Source organism: Coregonus clupeaformis, unplaced genomic scaffold (genome assembly GCF_020615455.1).
Source record: "Coregonus clupeaformis isolate EN_2021a unplaced genomic scaffold, ASM2061545v1 scaf2116, whole genome shotgun sequence".
NCBI classification, from domain to species: domain Eukaryota; kingdom Metazoa; phylum Chordata; class Actinopteri; order Salmoniformes; family Salmonidae; genus Coregonus; species Coregonus clupeaformis.
Genome location: NW_025535570.1, coordinates 18,655 through 33,956, shown reverse-complemented (window position 1 = coordinate 33,956; position 15,302 = coordinate 18,655). Strand labels below are relative to the sequence as shown.

Below are 15,302 nucleotides of genomic sequence, written 5' to 3'. Positions count from 1 at the left end.
GACATGTACAGATGCACTGAATCAGATGCGAATCCCATACATTTTAGCCTATTGGATAATCTCAATTGCATTTCCTTGACTGTTGTCCTCTCTCGTCGCCTCCTTCTCAAAACCCATTGGATAAGAAAATCAGAGGTCCCGCCCCTCTGACCTTATCCTCCAATGGATTTTGAGAAGGAGGTGAGGAGAGAGGATGTGTGAGGTATCAATTCAGATTCTCTTCATATATTGTTACGTTTGGTATAAGTTTAGTATTTAGGCCAACACTGCAACCAAGTGGTCATGAGGAAGCACAACACCCCCTTTTTCATGTAACATTTTCCAGCTGTGTTGACATGTAGAATGACTCAATTGAACTTGTCAGCTACTGAACAGTATTGATTTCAAGCATATCTCTAGGCAGATCAATGTGTTGTAGGATGTTTCATAGAAGTTATTAACACAGAATGTTTTATATAATTAATATGAATTCGGAGGACAGAAATTATTAAATATTAAAGCATTAGACCTATCACTAAAAGCCTCAGTCATACAAAAGTTATACTTAAACCCGAACTGGTTCTCAAGCAAATTAGTAAGATTGTCTCACCCAATGTTCAAGAAAGGCCTTTTTCCCTTTATTCAGATTACAACAACTCATTTGCAGTTATTTGAAAAGGAAATCATCTCCCAAATATCACTATTTCTAAAACAAGCCATAGAAAGTTGGTTGCAATTTCAATTTAATCCTTCAGAAACGACAGAACAAATATTGTGGTTAAATTCAAATATACTAATTGACAAGAAACCTTTATTTTTTGACAGAATGTTTAAAAAAGGTATAATCTTCGTAAATGATATCATTGGTAGGACTGGTGGAGTTATGTCACACATGCAGCTAACAAAAACATATGGAAATGTCTGCTCTACCCAAAATTACAACCAAATAATTGCAGCCTTACCGCAAAAGTGGAAGAGGAAAGTGGAAGGGGGAGAAAGTAAGGAACTTGTCTGTCGGCCTTGCATTAAAGAACATAATTGATTAAGGAAAACTGTGATAAATAAAAAAGTATATCAGTTTCACTTAAGGACCAAAGGATTGACAGCCGTCCCATATAGATTGCAAAATAGTTGGGAAGAGATCTTTGACATACCGATCCCATGGCATAGTGTTTATGAACTGACACGCAAAACGACACCGGATTCAAAAATTAGAATCTTTCAATTTAAATTATTATATACAATTCTTGCTACCAATATAATGTTATTTATATGGGGGATACAATCTTCCCAGCTCTGCAGATTTTGCTGTGAAGAGACAGAATCATTAGATCATTTGTTTTGGTTCTGTCCATTTGTAGCTTGTTTTTGGACACAGGTCCAGGAATGGCTAAAGGATTGCAATATTTACCTGGAGCTAACCTAGCAGATATATATCATTACTGGGTGATCTGAAAAGTCATAGTCAATCAATCAATAATATAATAATACTTTTAGCAAAAATGTTTATTTTTAATTCACAATCTGTAGAAGCAATGAGAATAGAAAGGTTCAGAACTTTTGTAAAACATCACAGTACGGTTGAAATATATATGGCAAATAGAAATCCTATATGGATGGTGTTAAGAGATAGATGGGAGGTATTGAATAGAGTTGAAGGATGGGACTAATAACAAATAACAACAAATAATAACAAAGATAGCTAATAATGTAAGCATACTGTGTCCATAATAAGTATATAGGTTGTATGTTGGGAGCTTTGGGGAAAGAGCACAGTTAGAAAGATATGGCATATAGAAGCAAACCGGATGGACATCATGAAAATGATCGGAGAGGTTGAGAGTAGAAGAAGTTCAGGAGCAAAAAAATAAATAAATAATATATATATAATAGAATTATTGTAAAATTAACTCTGTCCATAAGGTGTAGATAGTAAGTATAGATCGGAAGTAGAGGCCTGGGCATTGTTGTTCACTAATTTACTCCAAGTAGGGAAAGGATGGCGGGGTTGAAAAGTAATAAAGGGGAGTATATATATAAAAAACATGGGGGATTGGATTGGAAGTGATGCAGACAATTACATTGATAGAAGATACAATCTATCTGCAACATTAAGCTGATCCACCCCGCCCAAAAAAATAAAAAAATAAAATTTAAAAAAAATAAAACACAGAATGTTCATATAATGTTTGTAGAATGCAGTGGTGTAAAGTAACTAAGTAAAAATACTTTGAAGGACCACTTAAGTTCAGAACGGAAACACCAAGTAGAAATATGTTTAACCATTTATTAAAGAATGAATAATGCAAGTCTTGGCGATATAGGCTCTGCTCCTTCAGGGTAGCTCACTGCCCAAGCAAAGCGTCAACATATAAAATGACCTACAAGCAGTCAGCGTGGCAAGCTATACAGATCCCCCAGCAGGAAAACAGAACCTAACAGGTGGAGGCTGGAGTGGTGGTGGGAGAAAAATAAGCAAAATCATATTAGCAGTAGCAGCAAGTGCAGCAGCATATATGAGCAGAACCGGTCAGCTTAAATAGACCGCCAAATAAGGCAGGCGTGATTGTTACTAGCATCTAATTGGTGCAATCTCAGCTGATGCATCAGGTTCTGTTTCTGAACTGGCTTCGCTTTATTCATTTTTGGGGGGGATCTGTACTTTACTACTTTTACTTTTACTCCACTACATTCCTAAAGTAAATATGTACTTTCTCCTCATACCATACATTTTCCCTGACGTCCAAAAGTGCTTGTTACATTTTGAATGCTCAGGCAGGAGAGCGATATGGTCCAATTCACGTACCTATCAATATAACGCATTGTCATCCCTACTGCCTCTGATCTGTCAGACTCACTAAACACAAATACTGCATTTGTATTTAGTATTTAGTATTTTATTAGGATCCCCATTAGCTGCTGCCAAGGTAGTCACTACTCTTCCTGGGGTCCAAACAGGAACAAAACAACAGATCACAACAAAACAGTAGTCTTCATCATACATAAAACAATACATCACACAAGACATTGTGCACTATACAAATGTACAATAAAAAATGTGTGTGTCTCTTTGTGCCATGAGGTGTTGTTTGATCTGTTTTAAAAAATCTGATTTTACTGCTCGCTTGAGTTACCTGATGTGATAGAGAGTTCTATGTAGTCATGGCTCTTTGTAGTACTGTTTGTAAATGATGTCTGAGTGTTGGAGTGTGCCCCTGGCTGTCCATAAATAAAAAAAAACAAGAAAATTGTGCCATCTGGTTTGCTTAATATAATATAAAAATTTGATGCATTTATTTTACTTTTACTCAAATATGACAATTGAGTACTTTATCCACCACTGTACTTTAGTTAATTTAAAACCAGATACTTTTAGACCTTTACTCAAGTAGTGTTTTACTGGGTGACTTTCACTTTTACTTGAGTCATTTTCTATTAATAAGGTATCTTTACTTTTATTCAAGCATGCCAATTGAGTACTTTTACCACCACTGGTAGAATGCTTCAGAGAAGTAACCAAACCATCTCTGTTCTGTTTTGTTTTCCACAGACGAGAAGCCTTGTGTCTGCAGCCTGTGTGACTTTGTCAGCACAGAGTCCTCTGCCTTCCTGTCCCATCTACGTCTCCAGCACACCAGTGACGGCCGACCCATTCCCAGCCCCAGCCCCAGCTCTGAGAGAGGCACCCCCAGTAGCTTCCCCAAGCTGAAGAGGGCCCTCCTCCACGGGCTTGCTCAATCCACTGCCCCCCACCCTTACCTCTCTGCCCGGCCGTCGAGAGACAAACGCCCCGCCGAGAGCATCTCACCCACCAACCCTCTCCATGTTGCTCCTCTGGACCTGTGTGTGAGAGCCGAGGGCCACAGGGGCCCAGCCTCCTCAGCCCTTCAGCAGAAGGGCCTGCTCAGCCACAAGTGCTCCTACTGCTCCCACTCAACGCACTACCTGGAGGTGCTGTGGATGCACCAGACCGTCGCCCATCGCATCAACAGCAGAGCCCTGGCCCCCAAATGGGCCCTCCTGAGGAATGGCTTCAAGGGCCCCCGAGAGGGCTCATCCTCCAGGAGACGCACGGGCCCTCCTCCCGCTCTGGACGGGAGTGAGTGTCCCCCGTTGCCCCCTGTGGTGCGCACACCCCGCACACGCCCCCCCTCGTTGAGCGGGGGCCAGAAGAAAGACAGCAGGGACAGGGCAGCCAGTCAACCCAGCACCTCTTCCTCCTCTTCCACACGAGGGTCCTCCTCTTCTGCCTCAGGCTCCCAGAGTGTGCGGCCTCCCAGGGCAAGCAGCAGCAGACAGAGAGGGAGGCTGTGCCAGATCAGGGCCAGCGCTCTCGCTCCAACTCCAGGCCCAGGGTGGAGATCTACCCACGGGGAGGCTCCTCGACCGGCTCCTTGGAGAAGAGCACTGCGGCCGGGGCTCCCCAGCGACCCTCAGGCCCTAGCCCCAGTGTTGGAGGAACCACCAGGCTGGTGGATAGGTACATGTTGCCTCAGGAAGGCCTGGGATTCATGCTGTCCAGCAAACATGGCCTGGCAGAGTACAGCAGAGCCAGGAGCTCGCCTCAGCCTCAGCCCAAGACCAGCAGCTCCCAGTCCCACACCCAGTCTCACCCCCAGCCCCAGGGCAGACCCAGGGCAGAGCGCCCAACCCACAACACCACCACGGCAGGCCAGGGCTATGGAGCCTCCCACTCCCAGACACATGGGAGCGCCGTCCAGGTATCCTCCAACTCCTCCTCTAACTCCTCCTCAGCCCAGCGTACAGAGGTGAAACATGAGGAGGCACAGGGGGTGGAGACACCAGAGCTGCCCATGGACATCCTGAGCTTCCTGAAGAACTGCAACTCCAATGACCTGGCGACACTCTACCATCGCTGGGGCGCCGCCAACCCCATACCGGACTCCACAGGTAAGAGCCAGGGCAGAGCTATGAAACAACCTTAGGTCCTTAAATAGCTAGGAAAATGTGTTTATTGAACTTTGCACATGAGGTGGACACAAAATAATATCAATAAAACAGAGGGAATGTCCACTCACTGTTTGCCACTCTCACAATAGATCTTTAATGACTGTAAAGTCATCCTCTGGCTATTTTTGAACTTCAGGGATACACCCTCACTTCTTGTAAAGATCACAAAAAGTGAGAAGAAATTACCTTTTTTCTACCTTTAGGCCTACTATAATACTCAGATCCTCAGAGGTGTTGTTCATCTGTGTTATGTGAGCAGCCTGTCAGTGATAAGAAGGGCAGACCGTGAGAAGGGCAGACAGTGAGAAGGGAAGCAGGGATGATGATGAACATGCCTTAGGCTCATGTGTTTAGAGGAAAGGCCAGATGCCAGGAGATGTTGAGCAGACCTTTTTTGGCTCGCTGATTGACAGATCATATCACATGTGGTGGGGAGCTTCACTGGACTGGATCTACCAGCAGGACTGGCCCCTGAGGTGGTCAGCACACACACATAGGCTCAGTTGTACACACATACACACACACCATCTGGCAGAAGATGATTGATAGACAGACCGACTGGCCAGTCTGACAGGAGCATAAATAATGAAATAGAGATGCATTAAAGTAGCTGTGTGTGTGCTCACCGTGTCAGAATACATGTGTGTGTAGGAGCACACAAGGTACTGTATATTGTAAAAAGGCTGTATCTGGGGCAGTGTGTATTCTATATGTAGGGGTGATGTTATAACAGTGAAAGATGTGGCTGAACCTTCGTGGGTCTCTGTTCTGCAAGGCATATCTCTCCACTCTCCCAGTGACCTGTCAGCAACTGTTTGGGTCAGGGCTCCGGCAGATGATACAGAGAGAGTGATGATACACAGAGAGAGAGGAGAGGAGAGAGAGAGAGAGAGAGAGAGAGAGAGAGAGAGAGAGAGAGAGAGAGAGACAGAGACAGAGACAGAGAGAGAGAGAGAGAGAAAGAGATAAAGAGAGCGACAGATGTATATAAAGAGAGAGAGAGAGAGAGAGAGAGAGAGAGAGAGAGAGAGAGAGAGAGAGAGAGAGAGAGAGAGGGAAACAGAGTTAGAGGGAGAGAAAGGGGTGACAGAGAGACAGAGAGAAAGAGAGGGAGACAGAGAGAAAGAGAGAGAGATAAAGAGAGCGACAGATGTATATAAAAAGAGAGAGCTATATAAAGAGAGAAAGAGAGCGACAGATATATATAAAAAGAGAGCGAGAGAGCGATAGAGAGAGATATACAGATATAAAAGGAGAGAGAGATATATAAAGAGAGAAAGAGAGCGACAGATATATATAAAAAGAGAGAAAGAGGGAGAAAGAAGGGCGGAGAGAGAGAAAGCGAAAGAGAGAGACAAAGATAGAAAGAGATAGAGGCACAGAGAGAGAGATGTAACATAACAGTTAACCCAGCAGCAGCTGCTTTAGAAATGGTCATTAACCAAAACATCCAGAATTTTCCACGTATTCTGCTGCTGCTTTCCTAAGGTCAAGTGGGCCTGCTTAAGACACCCAGCTGGCAGGCTTCTATTCCTCCCCATGTTCCAGAGGGAGAAAACAGCCTGGGAGGCAGACGTATGACATCGCTGTCACCTGTCCAGGCAGATACCGTCACGCTCCGCCTTAGCCCTTTGAGTCAGATGCTATACAGTGACCTTTTTTGAGAAAGCTAGGATGTGTGTGTGTGTGTTGTGTGTGTGTGTGGCGGGGGGAGGGGTGTGTGTATGTGTGCATTAGTGTGTTTAGTCCAGCTCACTTGTCTTTCATTAGTGCCTCAGAGAGAGAGAGGCTTGTGGGTCTGCCTGGATGTTTCCAGGGGACAGGCAGGGTTAGACCTGCCAGAGACACTCTCAGTCACCTCCCCTCCCCTGTCACCCATACCACCAGCGGGCACCACCAGCCCAGGTACATGCCAAGGCAGAGATGGGAACCCACCCCCTCACTCACTGCACACACCCCACAGGGCTTTTTGGCTGGCAGGGGAAGAGGTCATAGGAGGGGTTGGTAGTGGCGGTGGTGGGGAGGAAAGGGGGATATGTGACGATGGATGGACCAAGTTGGTCTCTCATCTTCCTGCTGTCTCCCTGCATCCTGCATCACCGGATGACACACTGATGCTCTTTTATATTCCCCTTCTGCACATGTACACACACATACAAATAAACAGAACACACATACTCTCTCGCTCTCTCTCTTTCTCTCTCTCTCTCGCTCTCTCTCTCTCAAACACACACACACCTGACATGTGACACGCGGGCTGGGCGGCGGAGCGGGCACATCACAGCCGGGGCGTTTTAATTGGCTGTAATTTATGCGGCGGCCGTGTAGCTGTGTGTGTCTGCCTGTCAGAGCCTGAGATGATGCTGTGTGACAGCTGCAGTCCAACCCCTGGAGCTAGCCTCCCATAATGACACATTAGACATACTAATGATGCTTCCCTCTCTATACTCTACTCTTCTCTACTAGAGACTAGAGACTAGTCTGACCTTGTCTGTTGGTGTCTACTCCTTTATGGCCCTGTGTTCCATTCATAGACATCCAATCAATCAATCAATCAATCAAATGTGTTTATAAAGTCCTTTTTATATCAGCAGATGTCACAAAGTGCCAGCCTAAAACCCAGCCTAAAACCCCAAACAGTAAGCAATGCAGATGTAGAAGCACGGTGGCTAGGAAAAAGACCCTAGAAAGGCAGGAACTTAGGAAGAAACCTAGAGAGGAACCAGGCTCTGAGGGGTGGCCAGTCCTCGTCTGGCTGTGACGGTGGAGATAATAAGAGTACATGGTTTACGTCATTTTATGTATCGTTCCTCGTATTAAATCCCTCCCAAATGAAATCGCTCAAGGGGAGAGTTCTGCCACTACCTGTCCTCTCTGGAAGGTCATGCCATCTCTGCCTGTGCCTGTGCCTGTGGAGATTATAAGAGTACATGGCCATTAAGGCCAGATCGCTCTTCAAGATGTTCAAACGTTCATAGATGACCAGCAGGGTCAAATAATAATCACAGTGGTTATAGAGGGTGCAACAGGTCAGCACCTCAGGAGTTAATGCCAGTTGGCTTTTCATAGCCGAGCATTCAGAGGTCGAGACAGCAGGTGCGGCCCGTGTGCCCTTCATCTAGTCCTTCCCGGCTATCTCTCCCTCTTTCTTTCCATCCTCTCACCGTCTACATCTTCATTTTGGTCATCAGGTCTTTGGTGTGGATGTTCATTTTTTTCCCCCAATTCCCCTAACTCTTACTTTATCAGCCTTACCCTGTTACCTCTCTTTCTCTCTTCCCACATCCCTGTCTCTGTGTCGTCACAGGTGATGTGTGTTTTAAGGTGAGGGATGTTTTAACTCATGTTCCTCTCTCTCTGTGTTGTAGGGATGCTGAGGTCTCTGGTTCGACAAGGGGAATACGTCTGCCAAGAGTGCGGGAAGAGCTTCAGTCAGCCCAGTCACCTCCGCACACACATGAGATCCCACACAGGTAAATGGGGATTAACACACACACACACAGACACACAAGCACATACACACGCAGGTGCGTGAATACACATGCACCCATGCACACATATGCGTGCACAAACACGTATGCCCGTACACCACACACACACACATGCATATACAATGCATACAATCACATATCCAATACTGAACATCAGTAACATTCAACTACATTATTTGTTCATTTGCTCTCCTCAGCCTGTGGGTCCATTCTTTGCCCTTGACCAGGATAGCTGTCTGTAGGTTTTAAACTAATATGATTTGCTGACCTGTGAAAATAGTATACATTATTAATCACATGTCAGTTAGAGAGAAGAATTGTGCATGCTAGTGAACCATAACATTTGTCCATCTTGCCAACATATGTCTCCATTATCACTACAACCACTGTGATTATTATTTGACCCTGCTGGTCATCTATGAACGTTTGAACATCTTGGAGAAAAATCTGGCCTTAATGGCCATGTACTGTTATAATCTCCACCCGGCACAGCCAGAAGGGGACTGGCCACCCCTCAGAGCCTGGTTCCTCTCTAGGTTTCTTCCTAGGTTTCTGCCTTTCTAGGGAGTTTTTCCTAGCCACCGTGCTTCTACATCTGCATTGCTTGCTGTTTGGGGTTTTAGGCTGGGTTTCTGTATAGCACTTTGTGACATCTGCTGATATAAAAAGGGCTTTATAAATAACATTTGATTGAATTGATTGATCCTTATTCAGCAGCCAAACCATTTATTGTGCCTCCTTTCTTATCCTTTTCCTCTCCTCTCCTCTCCTCTCCTCTCCTCTCCTCTCCTCTCCTCTCCCTTCTCTCTCCTCTCCTCTCCTCTCCTCTCTCTCCTCTCCCTCTCCTCTCCTCTCCTTCTCTCTCCTCTCCTCTCCTCTCCTCTCCTCTCCTCTCTCTCTCTCCTCTCCTCTCCTCTCCTCTCCTCTCTTCCCTTCATTTTTTTTTTTTCTCTTCTCTCTCTTCTCTCCTCTCCTCTCCTCTCCTCTCCTCTCCTCTCCTCTCCTCTCCTCTCCTCTCCTCTCCTCTCCTCTCCTCTCCTCTCCTCTCTTGTCATGTCCATCAGTGGGGGCCAGCTGTGATAGTGGTAGACAGTGAGATAAGTAACTTCTTTATGGAGAGTGTGAATGATATGTGGCACAGCCAGTGATGCTAAGTGACAGGAGCCAAACGGTAAGTGATGCAGAGGGAGTCCTCTTCTCCCCCAGCATCCACTGTAAACACACACACACACACACTTTATCCCCCTAAACACACACCCACACTTTATCCCCCTAAACACACACACACACACATTATCCCCCTACACACACACACCACACAAACACTGCACAAACACACACACACACACACAGAGTGAGCTGTAATTAATGTTGTCACCGATGCTTTTCTTCAGCATGGACGTCATCCTCACGCAAAAGGCCAGTCACCCCGAGGCCTCCCATTAGCATGTCTGTGTCATATTAAATCACTGGCTTCACTCCACTAGGTCTCATCATCATCATCATCTAGCTCCACTCTGCTCTGCTGTTGTTGTGTTGTCGCTCTCTAACTAACTGGTTGTTGCTGTGGTGGATGGTGGCGTTTGCTGGTGGTGATGCTGGTGAATGGAGACTATGAGCTTTTTTTAACAAGTACCCAACCCCCCACCCCTCACCCTCCTTCTTCCCCACAGTCGTGTTTGATTATAACGGACTCCGAGGTGCTGACGCTCAAACCAACTCCTCGGAAGCTCCCAAACAAGTATGTTGTTCCCATCGATTCACATTGGGTTGCTGCCTCCCATTGCTTATGCTCGTTTTGTGTGCATGTGTTTGTCTGCGTATGTTTGCATGTTTGCTGGTGCTCATGTCCTTATTGTTTTATATTCATTCTGTCTTTTTCACTACGAGTTAATGTGTCCTTTTGGAATCATCCTCTTTCAGACTCCACATATTTCTTGTTGTCACTATGTCACCAAGTCACTAGAACCATAGACAGCAACAATACAGTCCTGGTAGTCTGTCCCTGTATGAAGGATTGGCCCTGAGAACACACAAAATGTCTATTTTCTCTCTGCATCAGATGAAAGTTTTCTGAGAGAGGGAGAGGGAGAGAGAGAGAGAGAGAGAGAGAGAGAGAGAGAGAGAGGGTTGGGTGAGGTAAATCTCCTCTGCTTTGACATTCGGAAAGAGCCAGGTCCGCAAGCCGCACCTCAATCTTAATGAATCACCCATCCGCAAATTTATCGCGACGCTATGAATGATGGGAGCAGAAACAGCGTCGGGGTCCAATTAGATGTAGTCTTGGCGGTGCTTTACAGTGACGATAACCTTTAGTGTAATTTAGTGCACCACTCCCATCCAGCCTCCCTCCCTGCCTCTCTTCCTCACAGGACGACGGTGTCCTAGAGGTGCTCGCTTTCCTCTCACGTCTCAACCTGCCCGCCTGATCGCCTGGCTCTGCTTTTAGATTCTGCGTGATTAATTGTGTATTTTTGTGTTTTTATTTCCCCCACCGCAATATAATGATGTATGATAACACACATATTTTTCTGTTTCTTCTTTAGGTAAGAGAGAGTGAAGAGAGGTTGAGGGCAGAGGGCGTCATTTGTTTTCCCCCGTTTGATATTCTTCCATTTATCATAATGATAATTAGGTGCAATTAAATGGCAATCTCATTTGTTTTGTTCAGGTGTGCTGTTGCTTATTTTATGTGAGGGCGTCAGAGCCGTTGTAGGTCACTGTAATTAGCAAAGCTAGTGGGTGGGGCCAGCTGATAGAGAGAAAGAGAGAGAGAAATAAAGTAGGACTGCACTGGCATCAGGGTTGTGTGGCCCTTTTACACACGTCAGGCTTCTCTCACAGGAGAGGAGGGCAGGTTCATGTAGGTTAGAAAAGAGGAACGTTAACTTGATGTCGTTTTTGGAATCAGGTGCATTATAGTCTCTCAGTCAGTCCCAGCATGATTTACGTCATTTTATGTATTGTTCCTCGTACTAAATCCCTCCCAAATGAAATCCCTCAAGGGGAGAGTTCTGCCATCACCTGCCCTTTCTGGAAGGTCATGCCATGTCTGCCCTCTGTGTGACCTCTGACCTCTCTGTGTGTTGTTGTGTGTGTCCCACAGGGGAGAGACCATTCCGGTGCCGCCTCTGCCCGTACCGAGCCTCTCAGAAAGGGAACCTAAAGACCCACGTCCAGAGTGTCCACCACGTGCATTTCGACAACGCCCAGTTCCCCGATTACAGACCACTGGGACTGGGCCATGAGCAGGAGGAGGAGCAGGGGGACTGGTTCTCACCCACCACCACCACAAACCCACCCCGACCTAATAACAGACCCACCAACGTGAGATCCCCAGGGCCTAAGATAGACATCGAGACCATCCATATTCCCAGCCCCTCCCCAAAGACAGCAGAGAGACCTGAAAGCTGTGTTAGAGACACCACCTGACAGAGTGACATAAGAGTGAACTCACCCCTATTGCCCTTGAATGACCTTTATTGTCCTCTAGGGCTTTTAGATTAAATATTACCAGGATTATTTTAAATGTGTTTAAAGAAAGAACATTATTTCTTGGGAAAGAGAAGAAAAATCAGACACTGTGCAACCAAATGCTGTTTTTTTCCCTCTGTGGACCCATGGGCAAGGATGGCATGGTGGCATAGCGACATCCCTATAACCCATTTTATTTAGATTGTGATTAAATGTTTTTGTGCATTCCTCAGGACACTGATCCCTTAATAACACACGGCAAGATGGAGCAGCCATGTTGGTGATGTTTACACTGACTGAGCTGAACTCACTTAGCTAACCCTCCGATTGCAGCAAACTTGACAAGCTTAAGACGGTTTGTGTGTGTGTGTGTGTGTGTGTGTTCTATCCTCTCCTGCACCACTATAATGAGTCCTGTGTGAGTGGCTGAAGTGAAGTGACCACTACACGGTCTGACTCCGAGGCTGTTTGGCCTGCCATTAAAGAGAGAGAACGAGAGAGAGAGAGATGGAGGGCTAATGACTGTGTGAGAGGAGGTGCCTACTTTACCGCTCATTAAAAAGAGTGTGCGCTTTTAATGGAGGATATAAACGAGCGTGCGGTTTTAACGGTCATTCAATTATTGGGAGGAGAAAAAGAGGAGGCCATTTTCTGATCCCTCTGATCCAAGCATAGTCCTCTTCCCACACCTCCAACCTCAAATTAGACCCACTTACTGAAACCTCTTAGCAGGAACAAAGTGGTCGGACTGTTTGGTTCAAGTTGCCCTTACTCTCCTTTTTACTTGCTAAATGACTCAAAATGTAAATAAGAGTATAGTCCTTAAAGCTCGTCCTCACAACAGTGGCTTTTTGGGGGGAAGGTGTCTATAGCTTTTAGGGAGCATTGAGTTGGTGTGTGTGTGTTGCGGCTTGTGTGTGTGCGTGTTGGTGTGTGTTTGTGTGTGTTTGTTTTGCCCCTCCTTGATTACCTCTGCGTATTAGACTCCCTTTAGATGCTTTGCATACTACCTCCTTTGCAATAAAAGCTTGTTTTGGTATGAAGTGAGGACCAAAGCCATGCTTGGATACTGTATATACGATATAAGGAGAGGCTTCACTGTAACCATATGTGTGATGTTTTTCTCAAAGTTGGATTCACCCTCATAAAGCGCCTCCTGGATTCATAGCCATGCCTATGACCATTGGATTACATTGAAACGTAAGTACCTGGGTCCTGCTCGTTAGGGCACACAACAAAAACATTTTGCAACGGAAAACAAAAATGAGCATTTCTGATTGGACAAATCCAGATGGGCCCTCCCTGTTTCAGTCCACTTTCTTCCGTTTGGTGCCTAATGAACACAACCCAGGTGAGGTGAAGCTCTGTAATAAGTTAATCATTCTTGTTTTGGTGCATGGATGTCAACATGTTCATTCAGACAAGCAGACTGTTGGTCAGACAGTCTTTTTGAGCAAACTTTGTATACACGCAAGGCCACATGCACTGTACAAGACACTGCAAATGTCAAAGTGTGAGACAGATAGCCAGTGATAGAGAGGTGAATAATAATCAACTGTTTAGAATAATATTTGGGGAGGGGGATTCAAAGATATGGAATTATTGGCATGGGATATAATACTGTCTATTTTGAGACCTCTGTAGTAGTTTTTACATGAACACAAGATGAAATGATTTCTGTATCAGTTACTTGGTATGGTTGGTTGAATATGCATACAACAGTGTGCTTGAATATACCTACACATACTGTATGTGGATATTAAAGATGAGGATAGTCAAATACTTGAAACGGATAATATAGCCTATCAAGTAGTGTGTCCTTAATAATTAGTGCCCTTAATACTAATGATGTACAGAATTAACCTTTAAGATTAACTCCTAAAATACAAATTTGTACTCCTAAGTGTGACTTAGCAGATATGAACAGACCAAGCGGGAGTGAGAGAGTGAGTATTTGTGTGCGTGTGTGTATGTAAGTGTGTGTGTCTGTATTTTAAATCTTACCAAACCCGTTACAGCGTTTAGATACCAAATGGCATTTCTGGTGCACTTAGACTAGGTTACTGCTTTAACACGTTTAACTGTCTTCATTTCATTCAGTCTTTGATTGGTAAAGGTGGTCCAGTTCAATGTCACCTCTGGTTTTTATTATTCTTCTTCTATTATAGATATCCATGATTTTTAAATATAATTTCATGTGTGTTTCTTTAGGCGTTTGGTTTGTATTACACTGCTTAGTTCAGTTTTCTAATGGAAGGTTTTAAAAAAATGATAGGTGCATACATATTTTTCATAAAGTGTGTGTTTTTAGTCTCTCTCTCTTTGCTAAAGATTAGGACTTGTTCAGTAGATAGCCAAGGGTACCCTCCCAAAGAACTTGGTGGAAGTCATTCTTTATATTTGGTTGGGTTTTTAACAATGCCTCCAAGTTGTGTGTGTGTGCGTCTGTTGGCTTTTTATTTGTAATTGATTACGTTGTAATTTTTCCATAGATTACATTATTTGAAATGTATTTGGTTGATATCTGTATTTATTAGTTACAATGATCAGCGCAGAAGCAGACATGAGTTGTTTTATTTTATTTTACAATTTTCAGACTTTGTTTTCACTGTCACCGATGTGAAAGCTCTACCTCATCTGAGGCCTTCTCAGTTCTGTTACAGTTTTGTACATCGTTGCAGAAAATGTAATGTCATCATGTCCACATTAAAGACACAAATATGGCACCATTCAACCGGTTTCATCAGTCTCCCTTGCTTGCATGTGATAGAAATGAGCAGCATCCTGTTTGGATCTGCAGATGAAATACTGTAGCCTCCTGATGCAGTAGGGTAGAGTGGGGTAAGTTGTGCACGATTTTTTACATTCAGCATCACTCCGTCAAGGGAAATATAGTATTCTTTCTAACAAAGATATCTACATATATTTCAGGACGTTGTGTATCCCTGGAAATAATCAGAATTCATGTAAACATTACAGTTTTTAAAACATAGCTTGTCCAATAAAGTGGTCTCTTGGTACAACTTACCCCGAGTATGTGGTAAGTTGAGCCACGGGACAGGGTAAGTTAAGACGCCTACACATTTTTGTACTGAATTAAATATTCCCACTACCTTTTTAAAACCATATCTTTATTCCCCAAACACAATTCAACACAATCACAATCACTTTTAAGCATATTGTAACACAGGCTTAACACCTAACAGACACTTTGCACTTTTTAAAAACACTTTCAACATAGGCTAGGCCCTGTCACATCATTCCAGCAATAATGCCTTGCAATACACCTGGAAAAAAACACTTCAATTTGCTCAACTTGCCATTGGCTCAACCATTGGTTCAACATAGCCCATGGCCATTGGCTCAACTTACCCCAAGGCTAACATT

The 15,302-nt window shown here is 44.4% G+C and overlaps 1 protein-coding gene across 1 annotated transcript in view; it reads left to right on the top strand.

Annotated features, from left to right (window-relative positions):
- The window catches only part of LOC121559727 (zinc finger protein 516-like), a 61,489-nt gene extending 46,840 nt beyond the window's left edge, over positions 1-14,649 (top strand). Inside the window, exons 3-6 of the mRNA XM_045219170.1 lie at positions 3,530-4,177; positions 4,243-4,890; positions 8,319-8,423; positions 11,548-14,649. Coding sequence (XP_045075105.1) covers positions 3,530-4,177; positions 4,243-4,890; positions 8,319-8,423; positions 11,548-11,873 — 1,727 coding nt within the window. The 3' untranslated portion in view covers positions 11,874-14,649. The remainder of the gene's footprint in view (positions 1-3,529; positions 4,178-4,242; positions 4,891-8,318; positions 8,424-11,547) is intronic.
- Positions 14,650-15,302: the final 653 nt, after the last annotated feature.